The sequence below is a fragment of the Nymphaea colorata genome, chromosome 4, assembly GCF_008831285.2.
Source record: "Nymphaea colorata isolate Beijing-Zhang1983 chromosome 4, ASM883128v2, whole genome shotgun sequence".
NCBI lineage: Eukaryota > Viridiplantae > Streptophyta > Magnoliopsida > Nymphaeales > Nymphaeaceae > Nymphaea > Nymphaea colorata.
In genome coordinates this window covers 15,900,221-15,922,467 of record NC_045141.1, presented here as the reverse complement: position 1 = coordinate 15,922,467, position 22,247 = coordinate 15,900,221, and the positions used below count along the sequence as shown (strand labels likewise).

The following is a 22,247-nucleotide window of genomic DNA, read 5'->3' as shown; positions in this document are numbered from 1 at the left end:
GATAGACTCTCCACAAAGTAAGTGAAACAAAAAATCTATGCCCAAGGACCTTTCATAATTTTCGGTGGATCTCCGATCCCACTCCAAACTCAGAACCTTTGCCTTTGGACTCGCAGACGTGAAACATTTACCCCGACAATCATACATGACTAAGTCTCTCAGGTGGAATGGGAACCGGTTTCAAAGTGGGATGTCTCTTTTCCATGAACAGCTAGGAACCTGCCTAACTTGTCCTGAAAAAAAAGAAAAAAAAAAACAAACAAAAGAAATAGAAGAAAGAAAACACAATAGCCGCACTGCATTTTTGTGTTATTTTTTCAAATTCCAAGATGCAATAGGCGCGCCATTGCCAGCAAGTCAAATTTCCCAAACTCAAACTGTTGCAATCTCAGGATAAAAAAACAAGATCCGACCCTCGAAGATTAGGATGTCATGAAATCACAATATCTAACCAGACGACCCCTGCGAGCGACAGAAAAGGGCAATGGTTGTGAGATGAAATGGTCAGCAGATGACACGTCTCCTTCACCAACACCCACATCATTTTGAACGATTCTCTCTCTCCCTCTCCCTCTCTCTCTCTCTCTCTCTCTGAAGCTCCGCGCTTATGAGTTAGCACCTTATGATTCGCCGTTGATTCTCTCCTCCCAATAGTTCAGACACAATGGTGACGATACAGATGGCTCATGCAGGGGAAGAGGTGAAAGGAGACGATGAATCCATACAGAAAGACGGCTAGCTACCTGCACAAGGCAATCGTGTTTCTCAGGCTTAAGAGCAGAGTATGGATGAGTTGCCAGGCACGCTGGGCACACCCGGAAGCCTCTCCCTTAGGCTCGGCCAGACCCTCTTCTCCGCAGCAGCCCTCCTCCTCATGTCCGTCGGCGTCCAGTCCTCTCGTTACACCGTTTTCCGGTAAGCTCTCAACCTTCCTCTTTTTTTTTTTCAGACAATTCCGAGTTTCTTGCTTAACCATGAAGAGAACTGAGGAACCAGCTTTCCATACGTGAAATCGAGTGAGAAGGTGAAGAACAACATGCAAAGCATACGTGAGAGGGTTAGCAGCATCTTAGCAGAAAATCCAATCTCGGTTTCTCCTTTATGAAAGAATTCCTTGAAGTTTCATGGTCTATGGGTCTAATACTAAAAATAGTACCTGGGGAGGAGAGAAACTATAGTTAGCAGATTTGATTTCAGTGGGCTGATGAATAAAATCGACGAAAGGAGCTCATGAACAACTTCTAGATGGAGCAAATGTATAGGACAAACACAAATCAGAGAAGGATCGGCATTCTTATCCTCTTCCGCTCTGGCAACATGTCGAAATGGGATTGAAACATATGATTCATTCATGCTAAAATCATGAAATCAAATACAACATGAAAACTTTTTTTTTTTTTTTTTTTGAGATTATTCATTACATGCAGTTACTGATCTTTGTGTGCCGTCAATCTGTTCAAACAGCTACCTGGTGACGATCGTGTCTCTTACGATCTTTTGGAGCTTTGCACTTGCAGTCATCGACTTGTTTACAATGGTTACGGGATGTAAGAACCTTAGACAAAGAGGTTTCATGATAATTATAGCCATTGGCGATTGGGTAAGTTTACATAATAAGAACGTCTTTTCTTATTAAAGAGTATCTTCCAGTATCTCCAAGGTGACCAAATATGTTCTTCGCAAGAGACAGGTCCTATCACTGCTTTCCCTATCGGCACCATGCTCATCAGCAGGAGTTGCAGATTTCCTCCTCCTCAATGGTGCACCTCTCTGTCCTCCAAAGAATTGTAGCAATGGTAGATACCAGCTTTCTGCTGCAATGGCCTTCTTGTCCTGGTTTCTGATTTTAGTCTCTTCTCTTGTAAATTTCTGGATGTTGGCTTCCCTGTAAGACATTACACGACCACGTAGCATCAAGGTTCGACGTAAGATTGATCATTTTGCCCTCATGCATTCCATGAGAGAGCCACTGCTTATCATGTAAACAATAGTTTTTGTGGATGTCCTCGGTTGTCTTTCATTTGTTCCTCTTTCTTTTAGTTCCATGAAGATGAGCTTGTATTACGTGTCATCTACGCCATTACAACCAAATATGGAATAGCTAGCTTCAAGCCTTGTGAACTGCACATGAAGAGAAAACAGATCACGGATGCTTTATGTAACATCTACCAAGGACCGCACATGGCCCTGTCAAGCTCGTCGGTGCAGTGAAAATGGTACGTAACAGAAAATGTGCGGAACTGGCAGTGTTTTACATTGACAAGCTACAAGATGGTGATTTGCACTCACCATACCTAAACTAAAGGCTACTGCTAGTGCTAGATAAAAGTATCACGCAAGAGAAACTTCCCAACACAAGGATCAAATGGTTAACAACACTGTAGAAGTAAAGGGGACAGAAATAAGCAGGTCTAGCCTCTGCATTTCATGTGCCCTGGAAGAAGGGAGGACAGACCTTGAGAACGAATGGTAGTCGGAGCTCATGAGGCTCTTACACGGCAAACTTGGTGAATTAGCTCAAGACATGGAGGAGGCTGAGAATTTTTCACCTGAGGTGCACACCCCTTGCTGCAAGAACTAAGTGCTACGAAGGCCATCAAGAAGGCAGAATACCTGGGACTTACCCAGTAAGGCTGGTTCCCTATATATTATCAGAAAGAGAAAAAGGGTAGCAGTACATCAACATCTAATACGAAATAACAGGTATATTCGATAAACGAATAGGAAACCTAAACATTTTTTAACTTTTGGAATGTTCAGTTGCAGACAAAAATTATTTCCTCGAGTGAGAATTGCCCAATCAAATATGGCTGAAAATTATTTGAACAAGAGGATAGCAATAGTCCACCCTATCGTTAGTTTCATCTTTAAAAAAGGAGAAAACTTATCTAGGTAAGAGAAACTTCACATACAATCAATAGAGACATGCCTCAGCAAATCTTTTAGCAGATTATTGTGGCAGATAACAGGTACTTACCGAACACGTTCAACAGCAAGCTCGACGAGTCTGAATCTTTGGCATGTCTTATTGCAGGTAAAAATTTCCTTCGAACAAAAAATCCATCTTCAAGAAAGTTATACTATCAAAACCAATCTTTTTACTCCATTCAGTATTCACCTGCAATATATCACCCAACTCCATGAGACATCTCAGCAGATCAATGAACAATTGTAAAACGATGGCCATTCAAAAATACTTCCCAGTTTGCTTAAGCAAATCAACAAAAGAAGTGAACGCCAATTATCTGGTAGCAAAAAGAAGTGCAATATCAACCAGGCCAGGTGATTTCCAACAAAACAAGGTACTCCAAAAAAATCAAGATGAATTGATGATGCATCACAGAAATGCAATTACAGTAATAATATTAAGGTCGAATAAGTGTCAGATGTCTTAGGAAGCGCGAAGGGGAAAAAACGAACAGAATAAGAATAGTAGACCTGTATCATTCAGCCAACTGCAGATTCCATCTCCTCCCTAATCTTCCTGGCCTTTTCTTCATTACCGCATTCCTCATACCCTCGAAGGAAAAACCCATAAACCTTCCGATCCGGTTCGAATCCACGACTAGCCATCTCGACCTGAATCGCCAGTGCCTCCTCCGGCTGCCCCTCTTCACAGAGACCCCCGATCAGCGTCTCATAGCTCGACCGATCCGGTTCGACCCCGCCGTCAGCAACGGCCTTCCGGAAAAACGTCACCGCCTCCGAAACCCTCGCTTTTCGACACAGTCCCTCGACTATCCGGTTCACTGAGTCGGTCACCGGTGAGAATCCCCGGCGCCTGAGGTCCCGAAAGATCAAAATGGCCCCGTCGACGTCGCCGGTCCGGCAATGCCCCTCGATCAGGCTCTCCAGGGTGCGACACGTGGGCTCGATTCCGCCATCGATCGTCATCCGGCGGTAGAGCTCCTCCGCCCGAGCCACCTCGCTCACTCGGCAGAGGCCGCCGATGAGCGTGTTGTAGGACACAACGTCCGGCTCCATCTGCTTCTCCAACATCTGCCCCCACAGCTCCATGGATTTATCGGTCCGCCCCTCGTTGGAGAACGCTGCCATGAGGACGTTGTAGGTGAAGAGGTTCGGTTCGCAGCCGAGTCTCGTCATCTCCGATACGACCCGCTCAACACCCTCGAGATGCTTTTCGCAGTAGAATGCGTGCAACAGCGAGTTGAACGTCTGGACGTTCGGTGGGAGGTCGAGCCGGCGTCTCGACTCGGTTTCCCCGTCCGATTCGGCGGAGCAGGAGAAAATCTCGCGGTAGAGGCGTAGCGCGTCGTCGGCGCCCGAAGACCGAGCGACGTGCCGCACGAGCGAGTTGGACGTTCCGATCGTGAGGCGCAGCCCGCGGCTGCGCAAACGGCGGACGGCGTCGATGGCCTGCTCGGTTTTCCTCGACGCTAGGCACGTGCGGACCAGGAGGTCGAAGACGAAGGGCCTTGAGTCGCACGCGCGGTAGGTCGCCGCTAGTGTCTCCAGTACGCCAAGCGCGCCGCCAGGTGCATCTTCCTCCTTCTGCCGATGCTGCTCCTCGAGGGCGATGGCGGTGCGGATGAGGGACTGGGCCTGGGAGGAGAGGCCGGAGCGGGCGAGGATGTGGATGATGGTGGCGTAGCCGGCAAGGTCTGGGCGGCGGAGCCTGGAGGACCAGGTGAAGAGGCGGAGGGCGAGGTGAGCACGGTTCCTGAAGGAAAGGAGAAGGCGGGAGAGGTCGGGAGGCGAGAACCCTTGCGGGTGGATAGACCTCAGGTAGTTCCAACGGCTCTTGGAACAGTGATGCCTCAAGATGGCGGTGACGGAGGAGACGACGTCTTCGTGGCTCTGGATTCCCGGCGAGGTGGCTGCTGGTGACGGAGGGAGTTCCGTCGGCGCCATTCTTTCTGCAGCGGAGAGGAGGAGTGAGAGAGAGGGCTGACACTAGAGGGATAGGCTTGTCCATGGGCTCGAGATGCCGGTGGGTTGGGTTCCGACGGGTGCGCCGAGAGCGGAAAACCTTAATTTGACCGCGCCTTGAAGTTGACCACGGAAATGACTTCGGCCGATCTTAGATACTATACCGTGTCTATGGAGATAAATCAGACGATTCAGATCCCTTGATTAAAAATCTAGCGACAGAGACGAACTCTCTCTCTCTCTCTCGGCGGGAGGGCGGCATGGCGTCCCCTGTTTTGGTAGAAGGATGAAAGCAACCTCCAAATTTCTTTGCCTAGCCGTCGGATGCCACCACAGGCCTGCCCTCGTTATCAGCCTAGCATCCCACTCTATCTCAGAGCCCAAATTCACCGGCATTTTGAACTTCAGGTTCCATTCTCTTCTTGAGGGGTTGGAGTCATGCAGGACAATGAAGGAGGTGGAGCAGATTCACGCTCGGCTCGTCGTGAACCCCTTCGTTCCCGAACGAAAGTTGGCAGTTGGGAAGCTTGTAGCTCTCTACGCGCTCTCCGACTGTGCCCACCTTCGCTGCGCTCGTCTTCTGCTCGCTCAAACGGATGAACAGAACGTTTTTATGTACAATGGTTTAATCCGAGCTTACTGTTTCAGTAGGAACCCGGAGGAATCTCTACTACTTTATCGCCAACTGCTTCGCAGAGGTCTCCTTCCCAACGAGTTCACTATACCGTTCGTTCTCAAGGCGTGTGTTGCTTCTGAGTCGGGGTGGTGTGTGGGAATGGCGCTTCATCTTCAGGTTGTGAAGCTTGGTTACGAGCCGCATGTCGTTGTTGGGAACGCTCTGGTTCATTTTTATGTGGTCTTAGGATGGTTGGATAATGCCCATCAAGCGTTCGACGAAATACCTGAAAAGAGTGTTGTGTCTTGGAATTCAATGATTGCTGGGTATTCACAATATTCATTCCCTAAAGTGGTTTTTGAGTTGTTTCGGACAATGAGGGAAGAAGGTGTTGAGCCAGATGAGGTAACGTTCGTCAGCGTTCTCTCAGTTTGTTCCGAGGCAGGGGAATTCAATTGGGGTAGGGCTATTCATGGTTTTGTAGTGAGACTTGGGGTAGAAATAGATACTTTCGTGATGAATGCTTTGATGGATATGTATGCAAAATGTGACAACATCGATGCTGCAAGGTGGGTATTCAAGGACATGGCCATGAGAAATGTGGTGTCATGGACGACCATGGTTGCTGCTCATGTGCATCATGGGATGCTGGATGTTGCACGCCAGATATTTGAGCAAATGCCAGAGAGAAATATTATATCCTGGAACACAATGATTGCAGGCTATTGCCAAGGTCAGCTGTACACGGAGGGTTTGAAAATTTTTGGACAGATGTGGCTTTCGAACTCTAAACCTGATGAGGTAACGTTATCTAGTGTCCTTGCTATCTGTAGCCACATAGGGGACTTGAGGCTTGGCAGAGAAGCTCATGTTTATATATGTGCCAGCAATATGAAGTTTACGGTTGCACTTACAAATTCACTTATTGACATGTACGCAAAATGTGGCCGTATTGATATTGCATTGCATCTCTTTAATTCAATGCGGGAGAGAAGTTTGGTATCTTGGAATGTGATCATAAGTGCCTTGGCCATGCATGGACATGCCTCAGCTGCTCTAGATATTTTTTCAGAAATGCAAGAACAAGGTGTGGTTCCAGACGACATTACCTTTGTTGGTCTTCTCTCTGCCTGTAGCCACGGTGGTTTGCTTCAACAAGGTCGCTTCTTTTTCAAGATGATGAAAACTATTTATAATCTTTTGCCTGAGATTCAGCATTACGCTTGCATGGTTGATCTTCTTGGCCGAGGGGGCTATCTAGAGGAAGCAAAGGAGCTAATAGACAGCATGCCAATGAAGCCAGATATTGTTGTTTGGGGTGCATTTCTTGGAGCATGCAGAATTCATGGAAATGTCGATATGGGGGAGCAAGTTATTGGACCTCTACTTGAAGTCGAGCAAGAAAATGGAGGACTCTACGTGCTTCTATCAAATATATATTGTGAAGCAAATTGGTGGGAAGATGTAAAAAAGATCAGGAAGTTGATGAAAGATAAGGGAATTAAAAAATGTAAAGCAGTTAGCTTAATTGAGATAAATGGTTTTGTACATGAATTCACTATCGAGGACAAACGGCATGATATATCTGATGACCTGTACCTCCTACTGGACCAATTAACTGATCACATGAGGTCTGTAGATTATTTTTCGACATCTCCCAGTTCGCTTTCCAGCTTTGATTTACGATAATTCCTCTGACTATTGCTTTATGTCTCCTTATCTGTTGCCTTTTAGTAACTAAAAAGTGCACTACAAGGTCCTCTCTCTGATGGAGATGGTCCATTAAAACCAAACGGTAGTTTATGCTTAATTGGCGACAGTGTTTGATGTTAAAACTTCCGTAGATGGTGCTGATAAAATGCGGCATGTACGTTCATTCGACAAGCACTTGTTAGCTGTGATTCTTTTGAAATACACAGAGAAACGAAGGATAGGTATATTCCTTTGATACCATCCTCTGGATCATCAGTCATCATCTCCAGAGAAGTTGCCCACTCTACTGTACTGAACGAAGGAAATTCCTCCTGAATGTACCTCTACAAAGGGGAGGAAAAAAGAGTGCAAGTTAGTTTAAATTTCTCACTTGGTACAGTTACACTTTTGAGGACGGAATCTTCATTTGCAAGCTGATAGCTTTCAGCAGATGATAACTTGGATATCTGCAGATTTTTTTCGGATTACACGTAAATCACTTCTCCGCTTTCCCTCATTTGAGAGGAGCTGTTGGAAGAATAGAGAAGCATAGTTTTTCCTCTAATATTCCGGATTATGTCTGACCATGTTCCCTTTGCGGTGTAGATTCCGTATTCAGGAGTATATCTAAAACATTTTTGGGCCGTAGACTACGATGAGCATATGCAAGGATTACACGTGCCTATTATGACAGTGAAATTTAGACTTGCCGATGCTGGAGTCTTTCAACTCTATCTCGTGTCCTCATGTTATTCAGTATTTTGTTTTTTGTTTTTGTTTTTTTGTGGCAGCAAACTTGTCCACATGCCGTTAAAAGGGTGATGCTTTCTATTAAGAGATTCACTCTCCTCCTCTATTTTCAGTTTGACGAAGATAAGAATATTATGCGGTAGAAAATCAGAAAGTTTGATATTGGTTTCTGCTATGTTCTTTTCTTTTGTCTTAGTATATCGTATGGGGGATATGCATCTTTTCTTCTACAAGGTAAAATTCTACAATCACCATATAAAGAGAATTCAGTGCAATCCAAGCAAATGTGCGCACGAAACTTGTCGAGAATTGATTCCTAACGGAGAATATTAATTGGGTACAGGATAAGTTTCGAATGCTGGTGGCTAGTGCTCCATGCCATTCGATGGGTGTATGCATCTAGGACCCAAGCGACGAATATAACTTGATATCTAAAGTGGGTACGAATCTCTCTCTTTCTCTCAACAACTGCCGTCACCATCCTTCAAGAAGCATAAGTTCTACCTGGTTTATGCCTTAAGCTTCAATTTTGTTTTGGTGACCTCTTTCACTGTTCAAAGATATTCCATCCACTTATTCCCTTGTAAGAAATAAGCAACTTGAGTTCAAGATTATTCTCCTTTATTTCATTGGAATTCCAGATTATTCTCCTTTAGGATTATTTAGTCACTCTTAGCCTCTCTCCCAAGCTTGCTGTATATATATCAGTACATGCTTCCTACCTTGGTGGTTTACCACAGACTCCCCAACATGATCTACAACAGGGAGATCACTCACGCCAGCCACCCACAGCACAAGCTGAAGTTTGAATACAAGGAAGTGCCCTTCAAGTGTGATGGCTGCAAGGAGTCGGGGATCGGCGGCCGATACAAATGTGAGTACTGTGATTTTGACCTCCATAAATACTGTGCACTTCCCAATCAATCCGTTTCGCACCCCTTCTATCCCAATTGCAACTTCCAGTTCTTCACTAAAGCACCAGGCAGCGGCATGCGCTACTGCAATGCCTGCGGCAAGGATATCCTAGGCTTTTTATATCACTGCAAGTTGTGTGGCTTTGACCTGCACCCATGCTGCTACAACCTTCCGCATGTGCTCAACGACGGCGAGGTCAAGCTCCACCTGTACAAGAAGGTCTCGTCCCCATGCTGCCGGTGCGGCCGCAAGGGGCTGAGTTGGTCATACAGGAGTGCCTGCAAGAAGTATCATCTGCACGTTTCATGTGCCAAGGAGATGTTGGCTGAGAATTGGCAAGAGTTGCATCATGCCAGCACCGGCAAGAAGAGCAGCACAGAGCTCTACAGTAGGATTCCCACTCTGAAGGGCACAGTTCAAAATTACAACAAGAACAGTAAAGGAGGGAAGGTGAGGGTGGCTGGGGTAGCCCTTCAGTCTGTTATCTCAGCCATTCTGGGAGAGCCGACGGCTCTCATCGCCGGAGTGGTTGGAAATTTGATGACAAAGTGATAACATCGTTTTAGGCCCTTCAAGGGGCGTTTGGTTATATAAATATGTCTCAATCTTTGAGACAAATTCATGAAACAATGTTCTGAAAAATATAGTGCTTTATTTTACCAAACGCTCCTTTAGTTCATGTTTGCGACGGGGAGCATGTACAGATGGCGGCTGTTGTAGACATGCTGTATATTTAAAATCAAAGTCAAGAACAGCATCTGGTTCTATATGCATGTAGCTGTGGCCACTTGAAAAAGTCTTTCTTTTAGCATCTGCCCACTTTTGAGATATAAACACTTGGAAAGAAGGCATCTCTTTCTCATGGGTAGTTCAACCAGTCGAGTGGGGTGGCGTGTAGTAACTACGTCCTCTATGTTGTTTCATGGGTAGCGTAACCAGTCGGGAAGCGTGTAGTAACCACGTCCTTAATTAGATTCTTGGAGGATGCTATCTGAAATAGTATTGTGGATTGTTGATATGAAATTAAGAGTGCCCTTACAGATCTCTCTCGTCATGCACACGATAGCAAAGGACACAGCAAGAGATGCGCGTGCCTGCTGTAGTTAACAATTGTTTATGGTTTTGACAAAACCAATTATCAATGTATAGATTTCGATGTTAATATCCATCGAATGAAACCTCATATCTTTGCTTGAGAGACACGATTTTAGAACTATTGGGCATGAAAAAGTAATGTTCTTTTTTTTTTTCTTCATTGCAGACGAAATCACAGTGGTGCAGTTACTTTCTGAAAAAAAACGACTTTAGACATAACTAAAAGCTTACTGCTACACGTGATTTGCAGAGTATGCTCATATGGGCGATTTTAATTAACTCAAGTGGATGCGTGGTTGAAGTTTAACCAAATCTCCACTCGTTTGTCTAATATCTTCATGAAAGTTCCCAAATTCACACAAGCATTAGCTAAAGTAATTGACACCTAGTATTGCAAATTGATCTAGAAAGTTTTGAAATAATGCACCACGTGGATCACAATTGTTATCGTAAATTTTGGGTCAGTATTTGAGTATATTATGTCCCCATTGAGCTAAGAAGCTTACTTTGGAGAGCCTTGACAAAATTAACACACACACACACACACACATATATACGGAAGGATGGAAAAATGTACATAGAAAAAATAAACTCAAGTATAAAGATTTCTGTTGGTGCGCAATCCGTTATCAAAATCATGTGAGTTCCAAATAATATGAGCAAAGATATCTTACATGTAAGGGACTAGGTATAATTACCCATGAATAATTTCTGTTGCACTTTTGTCCACTTCTATGGAAATTGCGTCCAAGCTTTCCTTATCGTGGGTTCATGTCCTACAATGGATCAGTATTTTTCAAATCTAAATCTGGATCTAAATATAAAAAAAAAAGGGTAACATAAGGATGTGAATAATTCACATTCTCATTGGGCCTGATATGCATCAAAATTTGCTTAAGCCGGTTCTATGTTGTAATCAAATTCAGACTCAGTCCCGAACATATTGTTAATTTTTTAAAAACTAATGTCGGATCTGATGAGCATAGCAGCCGACATTTTAATGCAATTAAGTTAGATGTTTACGCCAAATGTCATACTCAAATTTCAATTCAACTATGAAAAAGATTAGTTTGATCATCATCCACTCATCCAAGTTGACTAAAAGTATGGATGTCAATGAATTGGTTATTCAAATACAGATGAAAAAAAGAAGTTGTATTTGCATCCATATCGAAATCTGAAATCTGATTTCACAATCTAAATCTAAACCAAATTTGTTTTTCTACGTTCAGAACCAAACCTGTTTTCAAAATGTAAAAGTATTAGATATAGATTTCTGACGAATTCAATTGAATATTTATGTGTGTCTAAATTCAATCGGATCATTTTTTTAAATTTGAATCTGATGTGATTTCTTAATTGATATCAAAATTGTTTTAAATCTATCTTTTTTGAAACAATTCGATCGAATATGTGATTCGATTTAGATATATCGACATCCACAAACAAAGAGAATTAGAATTTGATCCGATGCCTAATGAAACTGATCAAATTCATCTAAAGACTTTATTTGTTATGAATCATGGGAGACAAACAATGGCCACACGCCGTTTCTCCATGCCTACAAGTGACGTCGATGACTTTGAAACCGGACACGTGTCTACACCAACGACTAGGCGTGCTGCGCCAGCGCGGCCCCTCTGCCTCCCGGCAACTTCCCCCTTCCCCACTATGATTCCTTCCTTTCTTGCCAGTCCTCCTTTTTATCACTTAATTCTTCAAACCGGTCCTACCTTTTTAATTTTTTCTTCAAAGTTGGTCGTTCTTTTAACGGCATCCATGGACAACAAGTGTAAAAGATTGTTTCTTCCAATACCTTTGCGTGGTATTCTTCGCCCGTTTAACTCATAAAATTATATTGTCGACGCAGGGTGGGGGGTTTGGAGAAATATCTTGCAAAGAGGAGGCGACTGCAATTTTAGCAATAAGGAGGGGGGAACTAGGAAACGAGCTCATTACTGCATTCCATCTGCAGCAGGCAGCGCTGTCGCGGTGGCCAGATTTCCAGGTTGGCAAATTGCACCCACCAGCAAGACTTTGCAATTTAAATTACGTGTTTACCCTCTGCTAGATGTTTCGTTTTTTATGATTCATGGGAAGTGAAGTAGCGATTATGAGATCCAAAACTGCTTGGAGTAATCTTATGATTAATGCATTCTTTTTATTTATTCTTCGTATTTAGGTAACAAACGCATTGCATAAGATTAAAAAAGATGGCATATGACATCCAAACTAGTATTTAGCTTTTACACTGATTTACGATCATTGGGGGAGTTGAAATGTACTAAATTGAACTAACGACTGACCTTAAATCAGCCGCTAGCAACGTGCCCGAGCCCACCTTGACCCACTTATGAGTGGGAACTGGGCTCGGTCTTGTCGAGCTCGGCTCCGAGGGGGCATTATGGTCGTTAGGGAATTGCTCCTCATGTTTTCCACACCGACGAATCTGCAGGGATCCCGGACCCTTCAAGAAACTATGGGACACGTGGCGGTTTTTGAGTAAGCCTACCCCCTTCGCCTCTGTATATAAGCTTCTCGTGTTCCCGCACACACGCAAAGACGCAAAACACGCGCTGGAGTCTGAGCACTCGCCCCCGATCCTCTCTCTGCCTGAGAAGCGATGGGCACTTGCTCTTCGTGCGAGGCCGCCGTGGCGACGGCGCCGGCGCCGCTTAAAGCCTCCGGCTGCGGCACGGCTAAGCTGGTGCTGCCGGACGGCGACCTCGAGGAGTTCGCGTCGCCGGTGAAGGCGTCGTACTTGCTGCGGCGCGACCCCTCGTGCTTCATCTGCCACTCGGACGACATGGAGTTCGACGGCTTCGTCTCGGCGGTTGGCGCCGAGGAGGAGCTCCAACCCGGCCACCTCTACTTCGCGCTGCCGCTGAGCTCGCTCCGGCACCGGCTGAGGCCCGCGGAGCTGGCCGCGCTGGCAGCGAAGGCCACCGCGGCGCTCCGGCGGAAGGGCTACGCCGGGTTCGTGGCGGATGACCGGGAGCCCGCCTGGGGCTCGGGGAGGGACGTCGGGGCCGTTGTATATGGTCGGAATGCTCGGGGTAGGCTCGATACCATCGAGGAAGGGAGAGACTGACCGGCTGTCTGGGTGCACAGATGTGCGAATGGAGTCATGGACTGATGAGTGTTGATGTAAACTAACAATGGAAGCCATGGAGCTTGCTGAAATGTACCTCTCGAGTTCTTGTTTCTTCTTTTTCGCGACTAATATCACGGAATATGTCATGATCTCTGCAACTGCTTGGAAGGCGACTACTTTTGAACTGGATATGGATGGGCCTACAGAGGCACGTGATCCCATTTTTGGTGTCCTTTGAGGAAGAAAAGTTTGGTGATCAGCTCCATGGGAAGTGGGTAGATGGTCAAAGGAGGAAAGAAACACAGCTGGTGACAGGACAGGAGAGACAGTGGATAAATGCAGCAGACTGTTCTTGCATCCTCATCAATAGCTGGTGTGACAAGGCCGTTTCTGCATGAATTTCCCAAAAGCATAATGCTGATAAAAATGTGTTATTAATGCTTGTTCATATTTCTTTGAAAAGGAAACGGAAGGCGATCAAGATTCTCACATTCGAAAAGGGTTGGTGGATCTGTGTTCTATTTTTTAAATACGGATGTGGACAACTGTAACCAGATGGAGACACATAGACTCTTGTAATGTTTGAAAAAAGTTTGAGGGGTTAGTAGCGCATTGGGTGGCAAGATGGTCCACATTTTTAAGGACTTGGGTTTAAATTATGATGCGGTAGCTGTAGCATTTTTGTGTCTCCAATTAATAGTAATACAATCGAAAATCAAGTTGATAGTAGCTTCCTTTTAAGGGCAGTGGAAAACACAATTCACTCCTAAAAAACATTTAAAAAAATGAATGACGGAAAGGCTTACATAAGTATGAAACCAAGGTTATCTCACACCATTTGAATTTCTTGACAGATTTACCAAAATACCCTTGATAATAAAAAGTAAGAACTCCTTTATAAAAAACACAAAGAATGATCACTTACTCAAGTGGTGGCCTGTGAAGGGGTCAAACAGTGTTTTTAGTACTATATGAACAAGTTGAATGAGTTGAACTAGATTGAGTCGCGCACGCCACCTTAGGGTTTGCTCATGTGCATCAAAGGGAAGCTAAAGTCAAATTTTTAACTTAAAAAAAAAAATCTGAAGGGGAGCCATTGCCCGTACCAGCCTCTGCCTCCGCCCCCATGTACCTAGAGCTTGGTCCGATAGGAAAAGGAAGTGGCGGTTCGAGCTCCAACACATGCTCTAGTTCTAAGATAGTACAAGAGCTGCTGTTCACTAACACTATTTTAGCGTCAGATGACTTGAAATATAGCGGTGTTAACAGTTTTTGAAAATGTAATGGACATTTTGAAGATTTCATTTTTTCCACTGTCCATCTTTTGTCCACATAAAGAATATTTCCTTTTGACAAATCGGTGTATTTTGGTCACTTTTTAGCACAAGGGTAGTGCATATAACCAGCTTTCGAGTTGAATTTGATATAGTTTCGGTTTAATCGGTCTTCACGACGAGTTGAACTCAAATCGAAACTCAATAAAGTGTTTAACTAAATGAGCTGAACTTGAACATGCCACTTGTACAGCTTGTTTTCCAATGAAATAGATGGTTGCAAGACTAGAAATGAGAAGAACCATTTAATGCTGCAAGTTCAACGAGTTCTTTTACCTGTTCAACACAAAAAAGAGCCACGAGATCTCCCATTTTGGCACGTCATATTTTCAAAATGATCTCACACCCCTACCTTTACCCTTTGTTAGCCAGCTTGTTAACCCATCGTTGATTTAATATGTTACCAAGAACATGCTTATAACTCTTACAGCCACTACAAAACAAATTATCTTTTAATTAGGTTTAGTCACTTTAATTAAGTACGTAAAACATAAGGGAGTAAGCTGGCATGCCTTAAGAAAGGCAAAATTAAGTTTAGGCTTGATCGAGCGTTTTCAACTTAATACTCTTCCTGACTTCCATCAGCAACTACTCGCTGGCTATGTTTCCAGAGGGGGTTGGCCCCATAGACAAGGCGGGAGCTAGCAGGCTACTGTGAAACAAGATGCTTCTGTATGATTAACTTCAAAATACGGCTTTCAAAATAGATTACCTTATTTTTTGTGCAATCTAACCTTATATATTATAGTGATCTAGCAGGAAACATAATTTTAGTTGATTTAATTTTGAGCTTAAGGTAGTGTTTGATAGTCTTGAATCAAAGATTACAAACTAAAAAATTTTGTTAGTGCGGATCATAAATCTATATGATACATAAAAAATTCATGAATTTAAGATTAGTTAGAAGAAATATCCGACTTTAAATCCACAAATCTAAGATCGAGACGAAAGAAACGCATCTTAAACGTATTTTTTTTTAAAAGAAGTTGAGTTGGAGCACCTTTTATACTCGCGGAGCCTGCCGGTGCTGCAAGTGAGAGGCTATGCGAGGGACCTCCTTCCTCGTGCACAGACGAATAGCTGGCGTTTGAACAAGTAGGCGGATCTACCGTTGCCTCGATTGAAGAAACATGAATTCTTCGATATCGTGACGACGTTCCATCACTGCTCTTTTTAAGTAATCATTTTTGCACGCACTCTGTGGCAGTTTCTGCTACGTGCAGTCTGCTGGCGTGAGCATGGAGATGCACAACGGCATCGACGGAGGACTGGCTTCAGTCATGGCCAACGCTGAAAAGAAGGAAAGCCGGTGCAGAAGCAGAGTAGGCCACCGAGCAGATAGCGGCAGCAGCAGCGAACAGCACAAAAGGAGGAGGCAACAGCCTCGCAATTCTGCCGGTGCAATCGGAGAAGATTCCTGCTGTCACAGAAGCCATGCGGAACTAAGTGACTACACGTATCCACATTTGAGATTTTAGTGCATGTGCTCCATTTTCACAGTCGACCGGTTAAATGTTTCCACTTAATTCTATGAGGTTTTTCCTTTTAGACTGCAATTTGGCTCATGTTGCAGTGTCTTGAATTAGTTTGACCTCCTAGCTGGCTATGTAAAATTTCATTTTATTTGAAGGTCAGTCTTCTGTATTTAATTTCGAATATCAATTTCATCTGCCCGTCTCTAAAGTATTATTGAAATCATTGTGAATAGTAGTAATTTCATTACCATAGACAATGGAATTATGCTCGAAGTGGTTAGCATAGTTGGTCGAGCAAACGCTTATTGGTTTGATATTATCTATAGGTGCTAGGCACTTAGACTAATAAAGTAGAATATGGTGTTAAATAGATAGCACACTATCTCTTCTCTAAGCCCCCATACAACCCTATACTCCAAGGGCAAAGACTATAAGTTGTGTGTGCAATTGCCCACACTATCTCCACACAGAAATCATTATATTTATATGTTGGTACTTTAACTTTTAAATTTTACTCATTTATAATGTGGTTTCTGCTTAAAGTTTAAGAATTTAAACTCTTAGTGCTACTTAGCCAAAAAAAATTGACTCTGCCATTTAACATAGACAGTGGGCTACTCATGCTAGAAGGGCCTTTTTTTCACTTCCTTTTACAAAACTAGGTTTTATTCAAACCCAGTTTTAATGGCATCTAAACACACAAAAAAAAAAAAAAAAACTTGGGATTAGTTTTGCTTCGAAAATCATGTTTTTGTGTGTCATCCAAACACCCACTTTTAAAAATATACCAGTTATCATATAAAATAAACATAGCTTTGACGGCCTTGACGAATAATGAGACGGATTTAAGTGCCAAACCATGGGCGGCCCTCTTATATATAAGCCAGGAAAGTGTACCTGTCATAATTATGTAATAAGTAGGTACACATTTAAGAAAGACCCTACAAGAACCCAATATAATAACAAGACTAAGGTCCAATGCTGCCTAAGGTGTAGAACTAGCCTTTAATTCCAGGCACGATGGACCAATTATTTAATACAGACAAAATATTAGTATTTATTTTTGAGGATTTTACTGATACATCTTATCGACCACAAGATGAATGGTGAGTTGCATTCTGAATTTTGTATCCTCGATGTGTTGGGTGTCCTACTATAAGCAGTATCATAAAATATTATGTGGGGATAGTAAGAAAATGCAACACAAATTTGACCTGATAAAACAACGATCTGTGCCTCCAAGAGATTGCTAACTAGGGTTTATAATACTCTTGTTCCACACATCAACACAGCTGGATCTGTTGCCTTGTTAGGAGCCGGCGCCGACGCGTCGGAAAAAAAAATCGACTAATTTAAAGAAGAAGACGACAGTTTGGCCACTGTGATTCCGGCAGCCAGGTTGGTCGTACAAATTTTATATTTCTAAGCAAGCAACAGATCCACGTAGTTAGTATTTTTATAGAGCAATCTATAATCTAGTTTATCTTCAGCATCTATTGTCTCTTTGCAGGGTGTGGCTGGTTCAGTATGTGTCTTGAATTGCTTGGCAACCTCCGACCACACAAACCAGGGCTGTTTCTCTCCCTTAATTTGATTTGCTTCGACTTGGGCAGCTTGAACAAGATCTAATTAGAATGACGACAAACTTGTTGATTTGATTAAGTTCGTCAACGTCCTTAATTAGTTTGATGTTAGGATAAACACGGGCATTATAGCGGCTCGGCTCGTGTTTGGCTCTCGAATAATACAAACATGCATGAGCAAGTTGTTCCGCTCGGCTCGGGTCGGATTGGCTTGCCTTGTCAGCTAGTAACAAACACATAATGTATATATTTTTATATCCTACAGTTTTGGATGTCTAGTGTTTGGCTCACGAGTGATAAGCATAGATGTAGAGTTCTACTACTAGTTGCATTCTTGGCACGACCAAATCAATGTGCGTATTTTTTAACGAGCCACTTTGAGCACAGTCCAAATCATGTCTTTTTCAAAGATAGAGTAATGTGGTTGGTTTACCATAAGTGACTCAGCTCCAGTTCAGCCATTCTAGTTTGGGATCAACACGAGTTGATTCGAAGGTATCAAGCTTGATCAACATTCTTTATTCGGTTCGGTTTGACTTACTCTTTGTTTGTTAAGTGTTCACCGAGTCAGCCAGCCCGGGTCCGGCCGAGCCCTGCCGCCCTCAATGCAGTTGCGTTATCACATGACTCATGAGACTGGGTTTGACCAAAGCCCCAAAAGTTTCACTCCTTTGGAAAGTGACTGAAAAGTGAACAAAGAGGCGCCAAATTGTCAACGACCAAAGTGCAGGAGCAGGGTCAGCTCATGAGCCCGTGACTCGCTCGTCCCACCAAAACCGGCCTGGGAAAAAGACCTCATCCCCATTCAATTTAGATCTGGTTCTTTATGGATCTTAAGGATCCAAAAAGCAATTGGATCTCAGGGTGAAAGTCTGGTATTCGGACCAGTATTGAGTCACTGCAATTGTGGTGTGGGTCAGCATTCAACCCTTTTACCAAGTTGGGTGTAGTTGATTACTGATTAAAACTTGAGGTCCGGTTCAGATCCGGATCCGAAACAGGGGAGGGTGTCCCTGGTCCCCTGCTGGATTGAAATTTTTTTTTCCGAGGGAGCGAATCTCTCGTGTTGTCGAGGGGGACAAGTAGGAGGAGGAGCAGAGAGGTGCGACGCTTCCTCGAAGTTCCCCGGCAATCCCTGATTTGTTGTCACGGGACGCACTTTACCAACCCTACCGTCACCACAGACTTCCCTATGAATGGTCCATACTGCCCCTCCAAGAGACCGAGACCGAGACGAGTTTAAACTACTTCCATTTGCATTGCTTTCCATCGTTTCCTTGGTATCAAAACATAAGGGTGAACACTAGCTCGACTCGATTAAGGCCCGACAAACTCGAAAACTCGTTTGAATATATCGACTTGATTAAGACTTGACATACTCTCGATTAAAGCTCGAGTTTGACTCGGTAATTACGTGTTGAGCTCGAACTCAACTCAATTATTTTCATGAACTCGAGCTCGACTCGTTAAGCAGATGACTTTGCTCGAACTCGTTCACGAGCTCCGAGCTTTAACGAGTCGAGCTCGAGTAGTTTGACTCATTGTTCACCCTTAATCGTAACTGGCATATGACAATTTGTGAGATGCGAAAGCCACCCTTCTATAATCCTGTTTTCGAAGTCAAGTATTGCTTCAAATGTCATGCCTACTACCATTTACTGTTGAAAAGAAGAGTAGCGTTCACAAAAAAAATCAAACAGATGTAGAAAAAATGAAAAAAAAAGCACAACTGGGCGTCTGGTCTTGAGGAATCATAATAATTTTGATGTGCTTGAGCTCAAAAAACCGATTCGAGCGAGGTGGAGATTGAGGGCAATTTGGGGAAGACGATTCAAAAAATCACATGAATCGTGGGGGAGAGCAAGTCCACACGAGGAATCGTTTTCTCGATAAAAGTATGGAAGCAGCACGTGCAGTGCCATCTCATCCCCTCTTTATAAATCCCTCCAACCCCCAACTCGCTCAACCCACCAAACCAAAGTCCTCAATCCTCTAGAGCTCTCTCTCGCTTTCGCAATGGGGAACTGTGTGACGAGCGTCCAGGAGCAGGGGCTGGCCGGATGCCGGCCGGCGGCGATCGTGATCAACCACCAGGGCGGGCTGCTGGAGTTCAGGCCGCCGACCACGGCCGGCCAAGTCGTCGCTCGGAACCCGGACTGCTTCCTGTGCTGCGCGGAGTCCATGAGGGTGGACTCGCGGGCGGTGCGCTTGGGACCCCGCGAGCCGCTGGAGTCGGGTCAGATGTACTTCCTTCTCCCGCTCTCTCGCCTCACTTACCGGTTCACGCTGGCCGACATGTGCGAGCTCGCCGTCAGGGCCAGCTCCGCGCTTGGTAGTGGTTGCGAGTGGGGTGCTCCGGTGACGTGGTCGGCGGGAGACGTGGGGGTGCCGGTGGGCAAGGTTGGCGCCGGCGCCGCTTTCAAGCCGATCTTGGGAACGATAGACGAGGCTTTCTGACGGCCTGCCGGAGAGAGTGGCCTCTGATTTTTTCTCTTCTCCTGTCATACATACATCTGTGTAAAAAAATGAAGTACTGTATATACCTGTTTGAACAGTGAGCCCAAATCATCGTTTTCTACTTTAGGAGTACAATCCTCTCTCTCTCTCTCCCTCCCTCTCTTACTTTACTTCTGGATTGCGACCTTCCATCCTCTCCCTCCCTTCAATTGGACAGATCTCCATCACATTATATTAGAGTGGATTCTCATAATTCGAAAATCACAGCATCTTATCGTCGAAAGATAAACACAGTTGCGCTCACGAGCAATATTTTGTAAAGTTTACAAGATTTAAGCCTTAAATCTTACTGCGCCTTGAAAGACATGATTTTCGTTGTCATATTTTCATATTACAAAGTAAGACATAATCTGGACTGGAGCTGCTATATATATGTAATTGTTATCGATCAATAGTAAGGCCATTTTATTTCGACAAAAAGACCTACTCCTGAACATACTAACGTTTGTATGGAAGTTTTGAATGAATGTAAATCGAAGAACTTCTCTCTAGACTTAGTTGTTGTCAAAGCTCCATCTATAAAAGAATAATACTTCGATATCAATGTATACGAGTCACTGAAGCACTATATATACAAGCGTTAAGAATTACTAAATTGAAGACAACTAGGTCAGGAACAAACATTAGACCACTTAAAAATGATCAAGTACTTTTTTGCGTAAGCTATTCGTATCGCTATAATTTTAAGAATGTTCTGATGAGAGCTCTCAGTTTAAGATTGTTTCTGTAGTAATTAAACCGCTCTCATGACATCGAATTTTTGATAGTAGCAAAACCAATATTGTCTTTCTCAAAAGCTACTTGAATTAAGACATTTGATGTTGATAAGCACATTAGAATGTTCGTATGTTGTCTAAAATATTTTTAACAAGAAATTAACAGGTCAAGTTCTTGTTCATATATAGGTAATTGGTAAATACCATCCCACTTGGGTAAGGAATAAAAATCAAACTTCTTAAATTTGCATTAAAAAGTGTTTTAATCAAAATGTGAATCTCTTAGTATGTTCATGAGCACTAATTTTTTATAAATCTTATTTTTGAAAAAAAAATGCGGTTTTCTACTATCAAGCTTTTGATGTTATAGGAGTGATTCATCGATTATTAAAAGCATTATTAAAGTTAAAAAGAAATGACTACGTTAAAGTATGTTTTTCTCCAAATCACTCTTAATATCATATTCATATAATTAGATTGTCGAAAAATACTTTAATAATTAATTTTAATGGGTCAACTTTTTATCCCTCAACCAAGTGGTCTGACTTTTATTAACTTTCCTCTCTCTCTCTCTCTCTCCATTTAAGTTTTTCGTTGCGAACTCAATTATCGGCACAAATTATAACTCAAAATGATCTCCAAAATAGATTCAAGAGAATGAAATTGAAATGTTCTTAGATCTTGCCTCTCTACAGTTATGCCCACACTAGTTGACTGGCCTCCGATATTTCAAAAGTGTTCTTCTTCGCACACTAGTGATCTCCATTTGAGGTAGAGGGCCTACCCCCAGCAATCCTTTACTTCAAAAGTGTTTTTCTTTTCACACAAAATTCAACAACGCCAAAAGATTCCTGCATCTGAAAAAGTATGATCCAACGTACAATGCAATTTTATTTATGCATAACGAAATCTGCATCTGATATATTCATTACAGAATGTTAGTCTTAGGGACCTTATAATTTATAAAGTTAGATCTGTGAGAAACTCAATCATGCAAATGGTCAACCTTGATTGTATTAATAATGAAAATCCAAGACACGATCAGAACAGATGGAATCTTACCAGCCTTGGTCCTAGCAAGCATTTGAAAATGGACAAAAATTGATTTGTACCTTTCAAAAGTTGAGTCACTAGACTAGAGTAATCATCCTGCAGCGTGCTATATTATTAGTTAGGTAAAGCTATGCAAGATGACTTCACACAAGCAAAGGCAGGAGGTCAATTTCTTGTTTTACGTCACTAATCCTACAGCAGGGAACTTCAAGCGCCTATAATTGAGTCGTCTGCGTCTTGAGTGGGGGCTGTGTGTGCGTGTGTTTGTCACTACAGCAGGCTTCACATTTAGTGGCGCAAGATTGAGTCACTAAAGATCTTCAGTAACAAAAACTTTGCGCCACTTTGGTCATCACCCTAGGTACCGTCACTAAAGGTTAAAGTGGCAAAATGTCTATGAACCATTAATGAGTTGTTTGTAGCGCAAAGCTGCGCCACTGCGATACAAAGTGGCCAAAGATGCCACCAGCAGGCAGAACCTCACAGCGTGGTTTTCCCTTCTCTGTTTACATCCTTA

The 22,247-nt window shown here is 43.3% G+C and overlaps 6 protein-coding genes across 10 annotated transcripts; 5 read left to right on the top strand and 1 right to left on the bottom strand.

The window, feature by feature from the left end:
* The first annotated feature begins 441 nt into the window (after positions 1–441).
* On the top strand, positions 442–2,005 carry LOC116252703 (CASP-like protein 5C1). Its single transcript, XM_031627146.2, has 3 exons — positions 442–915; positions 1,465–1,600; positions 1,691–2,005. The coding sequence occupies exons 1-3, from the start codon at positions 785–787 to the stop codon at positions 1,889–1,891; spliced, it is 468 nt and encodes a 155-aa protein (XP_031483006.1). The 5' UTR covers positions 442–784; the 3' UTR covers positions 1,892–2,005.
* LOC116252702 (pentatricopeptide repeat-containing protein At2g15980) lies at positions 1,981–4,872 on the bottom strand. 5 transcript variants are annotated; one of them, XR_004172272.2, is made up of 4 exons: positions 3,439–4,872; positions 2,978–3,118; positions 2,456–2,641; positions 1,983–2,121 (listed from the first exon to the last, which is right to left on the bottom strand). XR_004172272.2 is itself a non-coding variant. In XM_031627144.2 (2 exons), the coding sequence occupies exon 1, from the start codon at positions 4,870–4,872 to the stop codon at positions 3,448–3,450; it is 1,425 nt and encodes a 474-aa protein (XP_031483004.1). In that variant the 3' UTR covers positions 3,108–3,245; positions 3,439–3,447. The 5 variants fall into 5 exon arrangements, 1 of the variants encoding a protein (XP_031483004.1); XR_004172273.2 differs by having other exon boundaries at positions 2,550–2,641; XR_004172274.2 differs by lacking the exon at positions 2,456–2,641 and having other exon boundaries at positions 1,981–2,121.
* Positions 4,873–5,174: 302 nt separating this feature from the next.
* On the top strand, positions 5,175–8,334 carry LOC116252699 (pentatricopeptide repeat-containing protein At2g22410, mitochondrial-like). Its single transcript, XM_031627143.2, has 2 exons — positions 5,175–8,182; positions 8,292–8,334. Exon 1 carries the CDS (start codon positions 5,177–5,179, stop codon positions 7,193–7,195), a length of 2,019 nt encoding a protein of 672 aa, XP_031483003.1. The 5' UTR covers positions 5,175–5,176; the 3' UTR covers positions 7,196–8,182; positions 8,292–8,334.
* A 207-nt stretch (positions 8,335–8,541) lies between these two features.
* Positions 8,542–9,951, top strand: LOC116253060 (uncharacterized). Its single transcript, XM_031627796.2, has one exon. It carries the CDS (start codon positions 8,660–8,662, stop codon positions 9,413–9,415), a length of 756 nt encoding a protein of 251 aa, XP_031483656.1. The 5' UTR covers positions 8,542–8,659; the 3' UTR covers positions 9,416–9,951.
* Positions 9,952–12,255: 2,304 nt separating this feature from the next.
* On the top strand, positions 12,256–13,781 carry LOC116253114 (uncharacterized). The gene has a single exon (XM_031627883.2). The coding sequence runs from the start codon at positions 12,582–12,584 to the stop codon at positions 13,047–13,049; it is 468 nt and encodes a 155-aa protein (XP_031483743.1). The 5' UTR covers positions 12,256–12,581; the 3' UTR covers positions 13,050–13,781.
* Positions 13,782–19,410: 5,629 nt separating this feature from the next.
* On the top strand, positions 19,411–20,009 carry LOC116253440 (uncharacterized). Its single transcript, XM_031628255.2, has one exon. The coding sequence runs from the start codon at positions 19,461–19,463 to the stop codon at positions 19,899–19,901; it is 441 nt and encodes a 146-aa protein (XP_031484115.1). The 5' UTR covers positions 19,411–19,460; the 3' UTR covers positions 19,902–20,009.
* The last annotated feature ends 2,238 nt before the right edge of the window (positions 20,010–22,247 follow it).